Genomic DNA, 17,126 nt, shown 5'->3' on the forward strand with positions numbered 1-17,126 from the left:
GGAAAGAACAAAGGGGGAAAGAAAGAAAGAAAGAAAGAAAGAAAGAAAGAAAGAAAGAAAGAAAGAAAGAAAGAAAGAAAGAAAGAACTGGAAGGATAGATTTGTTTTCTCTTATCTATACAAAACTGCATTTTAAAGGTTCAAATAAAGCTTTTTTGTAAGTGTTATACTTTCTGCATCACGTCAATTAAAACTGTGTCTTTGTGCGTATAAAGAGCCAAATTTCCAGAACTGTCTGCACCACGGATAAGAAAGAGTAATCAAGATTGTCTAAACTACAAACCTGTCGATAATTCCACACATGTCAATCTGCAGGTTGCTGTAATTTCCCAGCTGCTTCTGTTGCACCGCGATCAGGTCCATAATCCTGCCGTCCAGTCTGAGTAAACGCATGCAGCCCTGGAAGGAACTGAAGTTGTTTCTGCATCCTGGAGCGTCTCCAGCAGGACATCCTGAGGAGAAGACAAGACAGTTATGATGCTGAAGTTTAATTCTTTAGTCTGAACTGCTCAGTTAGGATCTGTTTCTGCTCTTACCACCGAAGAAGACGTGACGTTCTACTGCGATAGGAAATGACGGGCTGGCCTGAGCACTGCTGCCTTCATCTTTATCCACAGAGACACTCAGATGACTTCGCCTGGAGGTCAGCGCCACTGAATGCCACTGGCCGTCACTGAGAGCAGAACCTTAAAGACAGATTCACATTTCAAAAACTGCAAAAACATAAAATCTAACAAGTTTTTTTGGTCTGGTTTCTTGGACAAATATCTCAAAATAAGACAAAATTAACCTACAAGTAACTGTTCAGCAAGATACAGGAGCTTTTAATTCCTTAATATTGATGAAAAAATTAGTTCCAGTAGCAGATTATTTCACTTTATAACAAGACATTTTTGTCATGTTACAAGTGAAATAATCTGCCAGTGGAACAAAAATCTTGTCATCAATTTTAAGAAATTTCTTTACTTAAAGCAAGCTCTTATATCTTGTTAAAAAGTTATTTATGCATTAGTTTTGTCTTATTTGAAGTGTGATAAAATATTTGCACTAGAAACTAGCTAAAAATACTTGGTAAGATTTTGTATTTTTGCAGTGTGGGAACTCTAATCCGTACTGCAAAGACACAAAATCTTACAAAGTATTTTTGCCTAGTTTCTAGTGCAAATATCTTAGTTCATTTGAAATAAGACAAAATGAGCTTTTCAGCATGAAATAGGAACTTGTTTTTAAGTCAGTAATTCCTAAATATTGATTCAAAAAGTAACAGTTCCACTGACAGATAATTTCAAACATGGGAAAAATGTCTTGTTATAATTATACTTAAAATAAGGTCCTATAACTTGCTGAAAAATTACTTACAAGTTTATTTTGTCTTATTTCAAATGTATTAGGATATGTAAACTAGACACTTGTCAAAAACACTGTAGGATTTAGAGTTTTTACACTGCTAGCCTGTAAAAACTAGCAGTTTTACAGGCTAGTAAAACTGCTAGTTTTACTAGCAGTTTTACTAGCCTGTAAAGCCTGTAAAACATGAGACATCATGTCTCATGTCATGAGACATGATTTTTCGAAATCATGTCTCATAATTAAGACAACATTTTAAGGCGCATTCATACATATTGACTGCAGAAACAGCAGCAGCAGCAGCAGGTTAGTCGCACTCTTTCTGTGATTGACTTGTTTCAAACCCACGCAGAGCTTCGTCAGCCCTCAGTATCTGTTTGTTGTTGAAGTGCATCAATATCTCATTATGTCCTTTGCCAATTTTTTTCCTGTGGCAACGATTTGCTCAACAACATAATTTCAACATCTTGGGATATTGTGCACAGCGTCCTCTTCCAGGGACCAAACAACATGTGTAATCTAATATTTATTCATAAAGCTATTGTCATTGCTAATAAGGTAAAATTGTATATAGATTTTGTACGTACATTCTTCACCAAACAGTAAAAAATAGAACAACTTTGCAAGTCCATACAAATTTACATAGAGTAACTAAATAGTAGTGGCTCTCAGAAGTTTATTTTTTTATAACGCATGGTGGGTGAAATGTGTTTTCATTTGGAAAGTTGTTTCCTACCTAGCTGCTTTTAAATTGCTTTAATAACATTTGATATGGTTAAAAGGAATTGAATTGAATTTCAATGTACCATCAGTAACTGAAATCTATTATGACAACAACAAATCAGAATTCTTATCATGATAAAAAAAGATTTCATGATAAGTGTTATGTATGATAAATGTCCGCCCCTAGGTAGGGGTCCTTCACACTGGATAGTAATGAAAGGATATAACCTAATTACATTTACAGCAGACTAAATAAAGTAGCATATTAAAGCAACACTTTACAACACGGCTGCTGTGCGCTTGGCTTTTATCCATTGTTCTGACTGCAACACATGGGGTCTCACAAAGCAGCTGAAGGATCCCACTCTCCAAGCAAAAGTAAATAAATGCTGTGCTAAGGCCCTGGCAGAGAGGTCAGTCACCTCCGAAGCTCCCAATGGGGGAAAGTATGCACCCTTGCAAATTGGGCATATGCAGGTTTCTGAGGGACAAAACCCATTTGTCATGCAGTCAAAGAGAAGCGCTGGCACCGAGTTTAGGGACAAGATGAAGAGAGGAAGAGGAAAATCAGTGCTACTCAGACTAGCTTCATACTTCAGAGTCTCCATGTGACCAGCTACCAGCAATCAGTAAAAAGCATATGTTCAGATTATTATGCAACAGCAACATTGTCAATATGCATATTTGTTGGTCCGCTACATCTTTTTAAAATCCCCTTTAAAGTTGCAGTATATAATTTTTACAAAAAAATGTTTTCTACATATTTATTCAGACTGTGTCATATGAAATAGAAGAAAACAGCGCTGTTCCCAGTGCTACTATTGCAGTTTGCAGAAATGCATCATTCCTGTTCAAAAACAACCAATCAGATCCAGGAGGAGGGTCTTCGCGCTGTTAATCATGCTTGTGTATGAACTGTTCCATGCGCTAATGGTGAAGAAACAACGTACAAGGAGAATGGAGTTCCAACTTAAAAAGTATTGAGTTAATTTATAGTCAGATTATGTTTGTCAAACTTAATTTACTTATGTTTGTTTAACATGAGGACTTAATAAACAAAATATATTTACCTGACATCAAAGTTGGAAAAAAAAAAAATAGGTTCTGTAAAACACGCTTGTCAAACAAGACAGCCATGCTTGGGTGGATTAATGGCTTCATGAATGTTTATTCGGTAAATAATGACACGTTTAATGCAAAATTGACACTTTTTATGCAAGTTTTAATTACATTTTGCATTTAAAGTGTAATTATTTACTGAATAATGCAAAACTGACATTTAATGGACTTTTAATGCAACTTTTAGTGCAACTTTACATAAAAAATGTAATTATTTACCAAATAACACTTCAAGAAGACATTCATAAAGACTCCTTCATGTTTATGACAGGTATTATGTCAGTCTTATGCACAACCCTTCAAATAAAGTGTTACTGGAGTGGCTATACAATGTTTACACTCGTTCCGATTGTTTTAAGGGATGCACAACATCCTGAAACATATGCAGATATATAACTGTGACCAAACTTTGCTGCTTGTTCATTGTTTTCTATGACATTAAACTACTGATTAAATTGTAGTCTAGAAGTGACGTTCAGCTGACCTGCGCTGAGCTCCAGCAGAACCCGTCCTCCTTTCTGGATCTGGAGGCGGAGTTTCGCCTCGCTCAGAAACAACCAGGCCACGCCTCCCTGTTGAGGGAGCTCAAAGGTGAGCAAAAGCCCCGCCTTGTTCCAGGTCCGAAACTGAAACCCAATCGACACGCTCCCCGCAGACGATGGCGTTGTCCACGGCAACTGGAGGAAGCTCTGGAGGCCAGGAAACGTCACGGCAACAGGAACTGGCTCGGCACAGGAAAAGGTCACATTGCCCTTGAAAAACAAAAAAGAAAAAAGAAAACTTAGAGTGAACTAAATGACTACTGGAGAGATAAAGCATCAGAAAACATGAATATTAATCAGCTGCAGAGGGCGCGTTGATGTGGCCTCTGTCACGGTGATCTCATCAGCGAGTCTCCTTAAGGAGGACAACTGTATTTCCATATTGATAACAGCAAAGCTTGGGATAAGATTAGAAACGAATACTTAAAATACCAAAGTCACCTCACGCAAAAGTAAAACAGATAAAGAATCAAAAACAGAAAGAAGAGAGCACCCTGCATCATCAGATTGTTGTTCTCAGTAGTGATGATGAAACTGTCCGATGCTCAGGCTGCAGCAGTAAACTATAACGGTGCCAGATATGCAGGGAGTTTTATCCCCAGTTGCTTTTACCATGCAATGGAAGCACAGATGACATGTAAAAACTCTTTGTGGTGCACTTAAAATGACGTGCAATGATTCAAGTCTCAGAAGGCTTCATTGCCTCATAAAAACGTTACCTTAAAAACCCTGGGAACTGACAAGATATCTCCTCCACCTCTTTTCTTGTTAAGCGTCCTCCGCAGAACGTTAAAAAGCACTTTGTTGTTTTCTGCAGTGGAAGTGGCTGCAAGTTTGCTGACAGTCCCTTTCAGAGTTACAGCCTCATTACAACACCTGACTTCAAGAGTCTGAACATGTTCGTCCACAGTTTGAATTTGCTTTTATTATCCCCAGCAGGAGTTCCTCACACTTTCTCCTAAGAGTGATGGCTCCTTTAATGTCTATAGAAACACCTGGAAGGCTCTGATACAGCTTAAATAAAGAGAAAATGAAAAGGGAAAAACACTATTAGGACACTTTCAATGCCGAGTTTCTCTTTCTGCTGTCCTTAATGTTTTTGTTTCTTCACCTTTTTATTTCTAAAGAAACATCTTCATCTCAAGATGAAGCTAAAAAAGGCGAGCAGGTAACAAAACTTAACCCCAGCTACAAAAAATAATAAACGATTCTAACCTGGTGAATTATTTCTAATCATTTACAACAATGAAAACATAAAAAGAAATAATTACACTGCAGAAACACAAAATATTACCAGTTTCAAGTTCAAATATCTTAGTACACTTGAAATAAGACAAAACTAACTTATAAGTAACTTCACAAAACAATGCAGGAGTTTGTTTTACACCAATTCCTTAATATTAATGATAAAGTACTGGCAGACTATTTCACTTATATCTAATACTTTCTCATCAATAATAAGGAATTAGACTTAAACTCCTATGTTGTGCTGAAAACTTACTTGTAAGTTAGTTTTGTCTTAATTCAAATGTACTAAGATATTTGCATTTAATTGCTATTAATTGTGCTTTAGTTTTCTAAATCTTGTTATAATCCTGTGATAATCCTGTCGACTCTTATTGGTGAATAAACTTTTAAATCGATCCATAAACAGATCCATATATCGTTGCTTCAGTAAGCAATGCGATGCTGTGAAACGTCAACGTTTTTCGTCTGCGCATGTCGGTCACTTTGGGGACATAAACTGTTCACACACAAGTCTCATTACAGTCGGGTTTGATTGAACGACCTGCAAACAACAACATAAGATTTCAGAAAAAAAAAGACCTGCTGTGTGAACGTAGCCACGGATCTGTTCTTTAAAGCCAGTCTGAACAGATACTCCTAGCAGAGGACTAAGTCCTGGTGGTGGATTAAACTTACCACTAGAGAAACTTTGTGGTCCTTGACTTTGGCGAGTCCGATCAGGTTGAGACCGTTGAACAGCAGGTTTTCCAGGCAGCCGTGGAAGTTCCTCTTGGAGTGAAATGGCTTGTGAGACCCGAGAGCCTGACCTGCCCCCACACGCAGCTGTGATCCCAAGCACACAGATTATTAGCAACTCAGAACCGTGGATTTATGCTGTTAGAGGAAGCAGCTTTTCGGTTCATCAGACCTCTTGTATGTCGAGGTGGTGGAACTCTGGCGGGATTTTAACCCTCAGCGTGTGTTTATCCACTGTGAGGTTGAGGTGAAGGCCGTGTAGCTCCACTGCCACATGGTGCCAATGCTGATCATCCAAAAGGCTTCCAAGAGCTGCAAGACGTCGAGGTTCAGCAGATGAACCTAAAATTAAGTAGACAAAAAAAATTAAGTTATTAAGTTTTCAATAGTGTTAAAAGTTTCTTTTCTGCTCTGAATGTTTTCATTCAGTTCAGACTACAGGGAGGATCACGACGAGGTCACCTTCTCCAAATTCGCTGGAGACTCCTGTCAACATCTATATACCAGCAGCGAAAAACAGAAGCCAAATATGTTATGAAGTCTAATTTGAAAGACTACAGAGGGAACGCATCATTAATCATAAATGAGCACCAGCAGACCCGAATTAGTGGATGCGTTCCAGAATCCCCAAAGAACTGAGAGAAAAAACTTGTTTCTGCTGCAAGATGGAAGAGTAGAAAGAACTGAATACAATATAGCATTAAAAATGCATAAGATATTAGCAAGGCAACATCAATTTTAACTTCAGAGAGAAAATGTAAAGTTTGGTAAAAGACAAACATGTTATAATATTTTGTGAGTTTACACTGCAAAAACACAAAATCTTACCAAGTACTTTTTGAAATAAGAAAAAACTCACTTGGTTACTTTCTTCAAGTTAAGTAATTCCTTAGATTAAAAGATAAGATTAAGAGATATAGATTAAAAAAGTAATATTTCCACTATTTATAACATGGAAAAAATGTCTTGTTAAAAGTAAAGAATCTGCCAATCTAGCAAGTACTTTTCATCAATATTAAGGAATAATTGACATAAAACAAGCTCATATATGTTGCTGAAAAGTTCCTTGTAAGTTAATTTTATATTATTTCAATTGTAGTAAGATATTTAGACTAGAAACTGGACTAAAATACTATGTAAGATTTTGTGTTGTTTGCAGTAAAAAGTATTTCACTAAAAGTTTAAAGTAAAAAATGCAACTTCACTTACATGGAGAAAAATGCTGTGAAACTTTTAGTATATTAAAAACAACAAAAAAAGAAGCAGCAGTCAATAAAAGACGACGGCTCAACATGAAAGCAAATTAGATTTCTTGACTTGCATTGATTAATGGAACAGTTATTAGTTTGTATGAAGTAGTGAGAACAGGAAGAGGACTGCAAGATAGAATCTCTCCAGAGGGAAGATTTCATTACAACTTGAATAATTGAAAAGAAAAAGCAAAAACGGGAATCAATATGAGAGTGCAAACAAGGAGAATGAATTGATATTCATTTATGAAGTAGTCTCTGTCTTTGCTCTTCCACATCACAGCCTGCAGCTCCACCCACCCATTACTGAACATTTTGCAGGTTGAAACAAAGGGCCATTCATTTTAGGCATCAATAAATGTACAGTTTGCAAAACACGTAACCTTCTCACTATTTCAATTTCAGTAGCCTTTGTATGTGCATATATCACAGTTGCAATAAAATAGAGGATAACCGTGAAATGGAAGGAAAACGATGAGGATAAATATGTGTGAATACATCAATTATGATTAACATTTTGAAGAATTTTCTTCATCAAAATGTCACTAACAAACTTTGTGAGATTCTGCAACTGAAAATATGCATTAATGTGATGATTGATGGCAGTAAAAGTTGGTCCAATTAGCTAAATATAATAACATGTAAAATTGGGAAGGTTTGCACATAAACTATGTCACAAGTTTTCTTCTGAAGTGTGATCTGTCCATATTTTAGCCCCTGAATCAGCTTTTTGGGGATTGTGGATATGAATGTTTTTCAATGCTCCCTTCACAATGATTGACAGTAATATTTCACACAACGGATTGAATAATCAGAGAACAATTGTATTTATTTATACGAATATTGATTTACACATAAATTGACTCCATTTACCAGTAGGTGCACGGCTTTTGCGATTTATGTTTGAAAACATTTTGAAAATCACTTTCCTTCCACTTATATACACACAATTGCATTGGTCCATTACAGAAAATCTAAATAAAATGCATTGAATAAATTTTGTGGTATAGTGGCAATAAACAAAATTCAAGGATTATGTATACACATCATGTTATGAAAAGCATATCAGGACTACTGTAGGTAGGGGGGGAAAAAAGTAAATTTCCACCAAAACAAATCTGAAATTGTGATTTCAGAATTTCTTTTTAGAAAAAAACAAGATTTCTGAGTTCCAAAAATCAAAAAATTTGGCAAGAAAAAAATATTGAGATTAATCTCAGAAATGTTTTAGAAAAAGAAACTTTGAAATGTTTGAGTTTAAAAAGTCAAAGACGTACTAGAAAAGCACCGGGAAAGTTTTTTAAAAAATTTGTAAGGAAAAAAAAATGGAAATTTCAGCGTTTCAAAAGTTGAAAAATTTCAGATTTTTTTTTTCTGGAAAATTTCAGAGATTAATCTGAAAACTTCTGATTGTTTTAGCGGAAGTGTACTACTCTTTTTTTTGCATCTACAATCGTCCTCATACTCCGTCGTATAATGGAGTGCTTTGAATTTTTGTTCTGAAAAATTGAGGTGCAGAATATAAAAGCCAAATATTGCTCCAAGCAAATGAGTCCTTGCACCAGATTGTGATCTGAATTGTAATAGAGGTCATCTGTAATCAATGAGCTCCTTGCTGATAGGATCGTAAATATTGAATATGGAGAAAGAGTCTGCAAGCAGACATGAAAAGATGAAACATTAGTGTCTGTTTATATCATCAGTTTTGTCCACTGTGTCTCAATGTGGGAAGGAACTAAATAAGATTAATTACTTCCTGGCTGTAAAACTGTCCCAACTTACTCAGCTTAACTTTCACTAAAAAGCATATTTATAAATGAATAGATGCTAATAACCATGGGATGTTTTATTAAAGTTGGAGGGGGTTGGATTGGCTGCTTAATTGATTCCTGAAAGCTCTCCTAAATACTTTCAGTGGAGTAACTGTAAATCACATCCCACCATAAATTTCATTAGGCCGAGCAGGAGGTCTGATTGCGCTGCAGCATTATCCCTCATGCACTGATATATCCATTTTAATCACCTCCAACCTTAATTATCAAACACTGGAAAGGAAAATGTTGTGTGTGCAATTAGAATGGTAAGCCATTTGGGATTTTATTACATCACTTATCTTGAAGTAAATAAATAAATTGATAAATAAGATGTTCTTGCCTCCATCTGTTTCTTTTACTTATGTGCATCATAATTACTGGCCACAGCAGAGTGTGTGAATATTATTCAGCAAACATAAATTTCAGATGCATATCAGCATTAATTTGTTTTTTTAACTTGATTAAAATAAAATGAATAAAATTAATATGGATTGTGAGTTGGTATTCATTGGTAAAGCACCAAGCTGATATATCAATGAACTGCCTTAACAAAAAATACAAAATTCATCCCTAAGATAGGATGATCATAATTGTTAATTTATTTGTAACCAATTTTACTATTTCAGAAAACTTAACAACTCATGCAGACGGTAACAGTGGCTTTGAATGTCTGCTTAGTCACTGTGCAAAAACCAAATAGAAATGGATGACCTCATTCTTTCAATTAACAGTAAATTACAGATTTCTGTATGTTTTAAAATAAATGCTATATTAGGTTGCTTTTTAAAGTACAGTACATCTTCTCTGAAGGAGATTGAGTCGTCGTTAGCTCAGCAAAGTGGAGCATGACTGAGCTCCAGGCCAATGTACAAATCAGATGAACCAAATTACAAAGTCTGAAACCAAAATTTCTCATCCGTGGATGAAGAGTTTCCGAAGTAAAACAAAGAGAAAGGCAGAAACTGAAATAATGAGGATCAGAAATATAAAGATCATTCAACCAAGAGACCCAAATACAAAGTAATGTAAGAGGGAGACAGGATAATAGATCGAAAGATGCTATATCTGGAGATTAAAAAGACAAATTACCGCTTGTTATCACGGAGACAACAAAGGCGAATAATAATCAAACGAAAACAGGAAACTAAAAGAGAAACGAGAAGGCAGAGAGGGAGTAGTTAGAAGAAAGTATCTTCAGAACCGTCCTCTGTATCATGATTTTAATGGATCGGTTTAATTCCTACTCACTAAATTATAGTGTCTCTTTAATGACGTGGGATTTTAAGAGGATTCTTTTGGCTGAAAATTCCTTAAAAAAATAAACACAAAGTAGAGTTGTGCACTGCAGAAACAGAAAATCTTAGTGTTTTTGTCTAGTTTCTAGAGCAAATATTTTAATACGCTTGAAATAAGATAAAACTAACTTACAAGTTTCTTTTCAGTAAGATATGTCAGCTTGTTTTAAGTCAAGAATTTCTTAAAATTAATGAAAAAGTGTTAGTTCCATTGGCAGATCATTTCAGTTATAAGAAGACTTTTTTCCAGTGTTGTAAGTGAAATAATCTGCAAATGAAACTATTTTTCATCAATATTAAGTAAACATTTACTTAAGACAAGTTCGTGCATCTTGCTGAAAAGTTCTTGTTAATTTAGTCTTAATTCAAGTGTGCAGAGATATTTGTGCTAGAAACTAGACGAACACTTGGTAAGGTTTCCTGTTTTTACAATGTACCAAAATACATTGTTGTTGATCCCATGACTTTTCTGTTGGAAATAAAAAGTTTCCTTTGCAGTTTTGCCAAAAACAGAAGCCAAACAATCACCTCATCCTACCGCAGTAAATAAGGTGTTACACATTTTATCAAAAATTGTGAGTTTTGTCAAAATTTGTATGTTTCCATTAAGCAATTTTTTCTTTCTTTTTTTTTCTTTTTTTTGCATAATTCAAATTTGTGCAATTTTAAGGCAAATGAAAACACAGCTGGTGGTGAAAGAGACAGCTCTGTATCTGGTTGCCATTTGTGAGACAGCATTGTTTAATTTCACATTTTGTTGTGAAAACAGTTAAAATTCTTGATAGCAGAAAAATATTTTGTTTGATTATAATTGCAGTGTTTACAAAAACTGGATGAAATTAGGGTTGGCAAATAAAGAGATCTGAAACTATCATGCAATCTTTGTTGCTAATTCTGGAGTTTGTTGAAATCAGGAGAAAATCCAGGAAAAGATCTGAAAAAAAGGGAAAAGGGTGCAAAGAGAAGAAGGCAGGAGGAGAAGCTGGATATGAAGATGAAGTATTTCTGTGGTCAGCGGGGTTTCTGGTGAGAGAGGTGCCAGATGGTGATGATTCAGCATGGGCAACATGACAACCGCTGGTGTAATCCTATTCAAACATACACACACACACAGCGACACACCTGGCATGCATCGAGACCAGAAGAGTCCAGCCCTAACACATGCTGCAGCAAATGGGCGCCATCAATCAAGGCTTTAACCAGACTGGGATGCATCAGAAGAGTGGGCACAAAGATTTAATCAGGAAGTAAGGTGTGTGTTTTCCTCATCATCCACATAGAAGGTAATCAAAGGTCTGGAAGATGTGCCAAATGACTGAAATGGAAATGCTCCTCATCAGAAGAAATGCCATCACGGATAGATTCCACCAACTCTCTGCAGATTAAATGTTCTGCAGCGTCATGATCTCTCTGTGTCTGTCAATAGACATTAGCACCTTGTCTGAACAGCAGCAGTAGCTTTCCTCTCTCTAACTCCAGACGGAGGCCGACTCCTTCCCTGCCCTCCGCCTGCAGCAGCGTCCCGGAGTTTCTCAGGGTTTTGAGCTTCAATGTGATGACATCTCTCTGAGCCCGCCTTGACCCGGGACTTAGTCTGTACACCAAACTGCTGCTGCCGTCCAAACCCACCACATCAGAGGCTGAAAATTGAAACAAAGCAGAGATATCAGCATGGTTGTGTGTGTAGAAGCCATGTATCCGAACTTTTTGGTCACGGCAAAAGAATGTTGGCACTCAGAAAACGAGATTTCAGAGAAATCAGCTCTGATAGTTTCTCCCAAAGTTTTTGATGGGAACCAAACCTTCAGGATAATTTCATCTTAAAAAGCTGCTAAAAAGATTAATTTTTGAACATCTATATTATTTTAACAAAGGGAAATTTTATCCCTAATGCAGTTTTTGATATTCAAAATAAAAGTAAACTCATCTTTATTAAGTGAAATTTGTTCAAACTTGTAAACAAACTGAATTCAAATACAAAGTTCACACTGCAAAACCAAATCTTATCAAATATTCAGCAATAAATAGGAGCTTGTTTTAAGTCAATTCCTTAAACTGATTTTAAAGAAAAGTGCTAATTCAACTGGTGAAATAAATTGCAATGGTACTAGTATTTATTGAATTATTTAAGGAATTATTAACTTAAAACAAGCTCCTATTTTTTGCTGAATAGCTACTTGTAAGTCATTTTTGTCTTCTTTCAAGATCTAAGATATTTGCACTAGAAACTAGAACAAAAATACTTGGTAAGATTTTATGTTTTTGCAGTGTACCATTTTAAAACCCTCCAAAACATATATTTAAAGCGTGGAGCGGTTTCTTTATGACTTGAACAAGTGCATTTTGCAAAAAACCTCCAAAAAACACAAATCACTTTTCTCTCAGAAAATATTTTCTCCGTTTCTGCTCTACCAACTCGTTAATATGTTTGCCGTGGTGCATCACATTTGTATTTGTTTTGGCTGTTGTGTATGATTTCCTCTTATGGCATTGATTAAGAAGTGAAATAAACTTTTGTTTGGTTGTTTGGAGGTTTGAAGCACCTGAAATATAAACACACAAACAATAATCAACAAGTTCATTAGTTCAGCCATTATTTGTTTCACCATAAAGTTTAGAATCACTCAATAGCAATGCATTTAAAGATCCCTGAATTGTTTATTATCACCTGCAGCTCTGACCATTAAATCAATTAAAACCACTTATAACGCTCATTAGGATCCACTATATGTTAGACTAATGACTAATTCTACAAGCATGAGAAACTGTGTGATTTTTTTCTTTGTTAAACCCCAGAGACTCTAATGAGAGCAGTGAAGGATGGAGCACTCACTGTACGGACATCCGTAGGTCTCCAGGCGCAGTCCGATCCGCCCGCTGGGATTCCAGTCCAGAGGAATGAGGCGCAGGAAGCGGGCCACGACCGGCTGCTGCAGTTTGTACTGAACCACGCTGTCTGCATTAGAGTTACCTGGAAAAGACTGAAAACACACAACGGGGACATGATAAACAAACTACAGTTACTCAGAAATATCTTCTTACCTCCTTACCCACTAGTGCATATCTCAGCAATCAGGAGCCCGGGGTAATTTGAGAAATTTTTCATATTTAGGATGAATACATGAAGGCAACTTTAGTTTGGTCGCTAACTTAAATATCTGCATACATTTCAGGATATTCAAACAATCAGAACAAGTGAAAACATAAAGGTTTTCTGCAGAAGTATTTTGAATAATTAGCTGTAGCAAGTTGTTTATTTCTATCTTTTTTGTGCTTCTATAAACCTACATCAACCAATTTTAGTACTTTCAAATTTTGTTTACTCAGTGGTAAAAAAAAATGAAACCCTTCATAAATGATTTTTAATGGATTTTTCAAAAATTATACTGACTCAGTCATGCAAAGTCACATAGTTCTACATATTTTAACTGTAAAACATAACAGATGTCTACATTATCTACCACTCATGAGTGTTTTTTTACACTAATTATAAAAATTATTAAAATTCAGACAAAACAGTAGTAACTGAAGCCACTCCAGTTGTACAGTTAAGAAAAATGAAGCAATCAGCATTACAGAAAAATGCGCTCCAGTACTTCCTATTTTCACTCTCTCTAAGCTCTGAGTTCACAGGAGTTCCAAAACACTCTGAAATGTCAGGGAGATTGTGAGAGTTTATGCAGAGTGTCAGGTCAAAATGCTTTTAATCCGTAAGAAGCCCTTCTCTGGTCCGCCTGAGAAGATCCTTAGTACTTAGCTTAGCTGGATTCTCTCCGCATGAGCGAAGTTCCTCGACTCAAACTCTAATCAAAATCCCCTCTCCTTAGCCCTGAAGCCTGCAGCGTTTTGACTCCGGATAAATGTCCTCCTAAATGTACAATACAGCATGGTTCCTACCTGCTAGCTGTTGATGTACTGGAATTATATTTTAAATAGAAGACACTGTCCCAGTCAGACTGATTGGGCACGTTAAAGGGACCTATTAAGAAAAATTCACATTTTGCATAACAGGTCATAAACAGCCCAAATACTTAAAACATCGAAAGCTGTTTCTGGAAGTAAGTTAATGTTTTTTGGTGACTTGAAAACCAGTCATTTCAAAAAACCTCCAAACCTGTTGAGTCACAAACTGTGCCGTTACTTAGCAACCCCAGTCCATCACCTAGCAACCCAAATAAAGCTCCAGCATGTTTGGTCAGCTGGTAAAACCAGCTGACCAAACAATCTTTTCCACTAATCTGCTAGAAAAGATTAGTGTTTTGTTCACTTACCAAACAGAAGCCATGTGCTGTATTCTTGTTGGATGTGCAGGAGGCCCTACTTCTGCTTTTCAAAGATGTATGGCATTAGAGTTGTGCATCTGTTTGCAGCCATTTACATGAGCGAGTGTAAATGTTGAGTTAGGATGGGCGCTGCCGGCAGCAACTTATATGGATTTAAAGTGACAAGAGGTCCTAAAAGGGCTCATTGTGAAGAATAATTCTGGCTTTTTAAAACGATTCTGAGAAGAAAAAAACAAATCAAAATTTTGAGTGCCAAGTCAGAATTTTACTTGATTTCTTTTGGTGGCCCTAATCCTCTTCCATATAGAAATGTTTTGTATTAAACACAAATTTAATGCAGTTTTTGTACAAATGAAACCCAACATCACAGCATAAATGCTTAACCACATAAAGGTATTGTTTGTCTTCCATCTCCTCACCTCTGTTGTATTTTCAACTGACTTCATTTGTACTTCTGACAGGCTGAACATGAAGAAGTTCAGCTATGGAGTTTCTTCCAAATACACAATAAAACACACAGAGTGAGCGAGCCAACGCTTCAGGCTGGTCTCAGCTCTCTCTGCAGCCGTCAACAGCAGCTTCAAGTGTTTTGGCAGCAGGTCAGGACCGTCAGCTGAGCTCTTTCATTGGTTCATCCATTATTAATGAAGAGTCAAAGGCTCCTGATGACTGTGATAATTTACTCAGGAAGGGCTGATCCCTGCAGACTAGCACTGTTAAACACTAAGTACTACATAAATACTAGGAGAGTTAAATTGAACTGAAGCTTCAGCAAATTTTTATGACTTTATGGACTCACCCCTATGCTGTCCTCCTGTCTGTACTGCTTCCAGTTGTGTCCCGTGTCGCTGAACATCAGCTGGTAAGACGTCAGCCAATCAGAGCTTCCGTAGCGGCCCTGTGTGGCGACAGCTGTGATCTTGGTTCGCTCGCCCAGGTTCACCTCCAGCCACTGATACCGGTCTGAGGTGAGGGGGGACCAGCCTCCAGCTCCTGCAGAAGAAAAAGTGTTTTATATTTTCAGACTTTAAGGAATAACTGAAATACCGGAAAGTAAATCATGTAGATGTGGGGAATAAATTTATAGTCCATATTAAAAGTCTATCCTCATTTTTTCTAGAATCTGGACTTCTGTAGTCTATTTTGCTTATTTACTTGTTGATAAAACTGATTCATTTCAGACAAAAAATAAACAATACTTTACAGCTGAAGTATGTAACTTTTATTTAAAAATATATGTTTTTTACATATTTGTTAAAACTATCATAATGTCATGATAATTTGTGAAATCTCCTCCCTGTGCTGCTGTTTTCATCTGAAGAGCCACGCCCTGCAAAAACAACCAATCAGAGCGGTGCACACACAGGCCTGATTGACAGCACAGAGACACACCTCCTGGCTCTGATTGGTTGCTTCTAGTTAGCAATGGGAGAAGGCAGAGGAGCTTGATTTTTCACACATTACCTGTTTTATTTTGTCACAACGTAATGATAATTTCAACAAATATAAAAAATATTTCTTATAAAAGTTAGATACTGCAGCTTTAATACTGCATAACTCAAAGCTTTACAGTATATTTAATACTTATTGCATATTTCACTTAGTTCATTTAGCTCCCATGCAGACTTCTACTGTAGTAAAGGCATCGATTTCTATCATATTGAAAGTCTACTTTGTGTTTATTGGTCATGAAAATGCCTGTAAAACTGTTGATTGTACTGAATTTTAAACATTTTGCAACTATTGTGAAAAGGGTTTTATAGATTTACTTCAGATATCTTACAGTCAGGTGACAAACTATTTACACTCCATGATTCAGAAGATTTTAAGACCACATTTAGCAGCAATGACTCAATATTTGGTTTCCGTATAACTGAATCATTCATGTTGTGGAGGAACTTCGATCCCATCTTCTTTACAACATTTCTTCAGGTTATTGATATACAGCTCAAAAAATCGATTTTGCTTAAAGTAAGGCAAGTTTATTTGCAATGTAAAATTCAAACAAGTTAATTTAAAGGAAATTAAAATCTAGAAATAGATTAAAATAATAACACCAAAGTCACATACATCGTTTCTTAACATTTAATGCTGAATTTGCACCTCTCTGAAGATTAAGAGGAATTCCCCTAACAAAGCATTACCTATAAAAGTTTAAATAGTAACATATTGAACAGTTGTAATGAATGTCAAACTGTTAGCATGCCTCCCCTGATACGGCTGTGCTGAAAAGCTGCACAGCGGTACATTGATTAGTGCTGTAACTTCTCAGTCAGATTGGTTCCTTATCCATTTAAAATATCATCAATAAAGGGTTTTAATGTCAAGCTTTGAGCAGTTTCACAGCCCATATAAAGGTTTGTTTCTTCAACTGAACACTACTAATAAGAAAAGCTTTATTTTCTGCATCAAGATGTTAATGTTTTGTCTTGTTGTTTGGTAAGTGTTGTCAGCTAAATCAGTTTGTCATTTGCTCGCTTTATTTTACCCGTTTCTGGCAAAAGAATATTCGATTTTACATATGACTTTAGTGGAGAAATAAAACAAACTAATCAAGAGAAAACAATTACTGTTTGAGGTTAATGGATATTCTTCCACAATTTGTTAAAAAAAACACACAAAACAAATGTATTTAGTACAGAAGAGGAATTAAGGCCACTGAAAAAAAAACATCTGACATTAATGTCAAAAATCTTAATTTTGATCTTGGAAGATTATTGTAAAGATTCTGAGAAAAATGTCAGAATTCTGAGAAAAAAAGTGAAAATTT

The 17,126-nt window shown here is 36.0% G+C and overlaps 1 protein-coding gene across 2 annotated transcripts in view; it reads right to left on the minus strand.

Annotated features, from left to right (window-relative positions):
* cntnap3 (contactin associated protein family member 3) overlaps positions 1-17,126 on the minus strand; it is a 106,459-nt gene that overhangs the window by 49,164 nt on the left and 40,169 nt on the right. For both annotated transcript variants that reach the window (XM_016671518.1, XM_016671517.1), the window contains exons 3-11: positions 15,156-15,349; positions 12,907-13,054; positions 11,508-11,713; positions 9,981-9,985; positions 5,887-6,055; positions 5,655-5,801; positions 3,674-3,941; positions 537-686; positions 284-452 (exon numbers count right to left, since the gene is read on the minus strand). In XM_016671518.1, coding sequence (XP_016527004.1) covers positions 284-452; positions 537-686; positions 3,674-3,941; positions 5,655-5,801; positions 5,887-6,055; positions 9,981-9,985; positions 11,508-11,713; positions 12,907-13,054; positions 15,156-15,349 — 1,456 coding nt within the window. The remainder of the gene's footprint in view (positions 1-283; positions 453-536; positions 687-3,673; positions 3,942-5,654; positions 5,802-5,886; positions 6,056-9,980; positions 9,986-11,507; positions 11,714-12,906; positions 13,055-15,155; positions 15,350-17,126) is intronic.

This window comes from Poecilia formosa, unplaced genomic scaffold (assembly GCF_000485575.1).
Source record: "Poecilia formosa unplaced genomic scaffold, Poecilia_formosa-5.1.2 Scaffold45, whole genome shotgun sequence".
In the NCBI taxonomy this organism is placed as follows: domain Eukaryota; kingdom Metazoa; phylum Chordata; class Actinopteri; order Cyprinodontiformes; family Poeciliidae; genus Poecilia; species Poecilia formosa.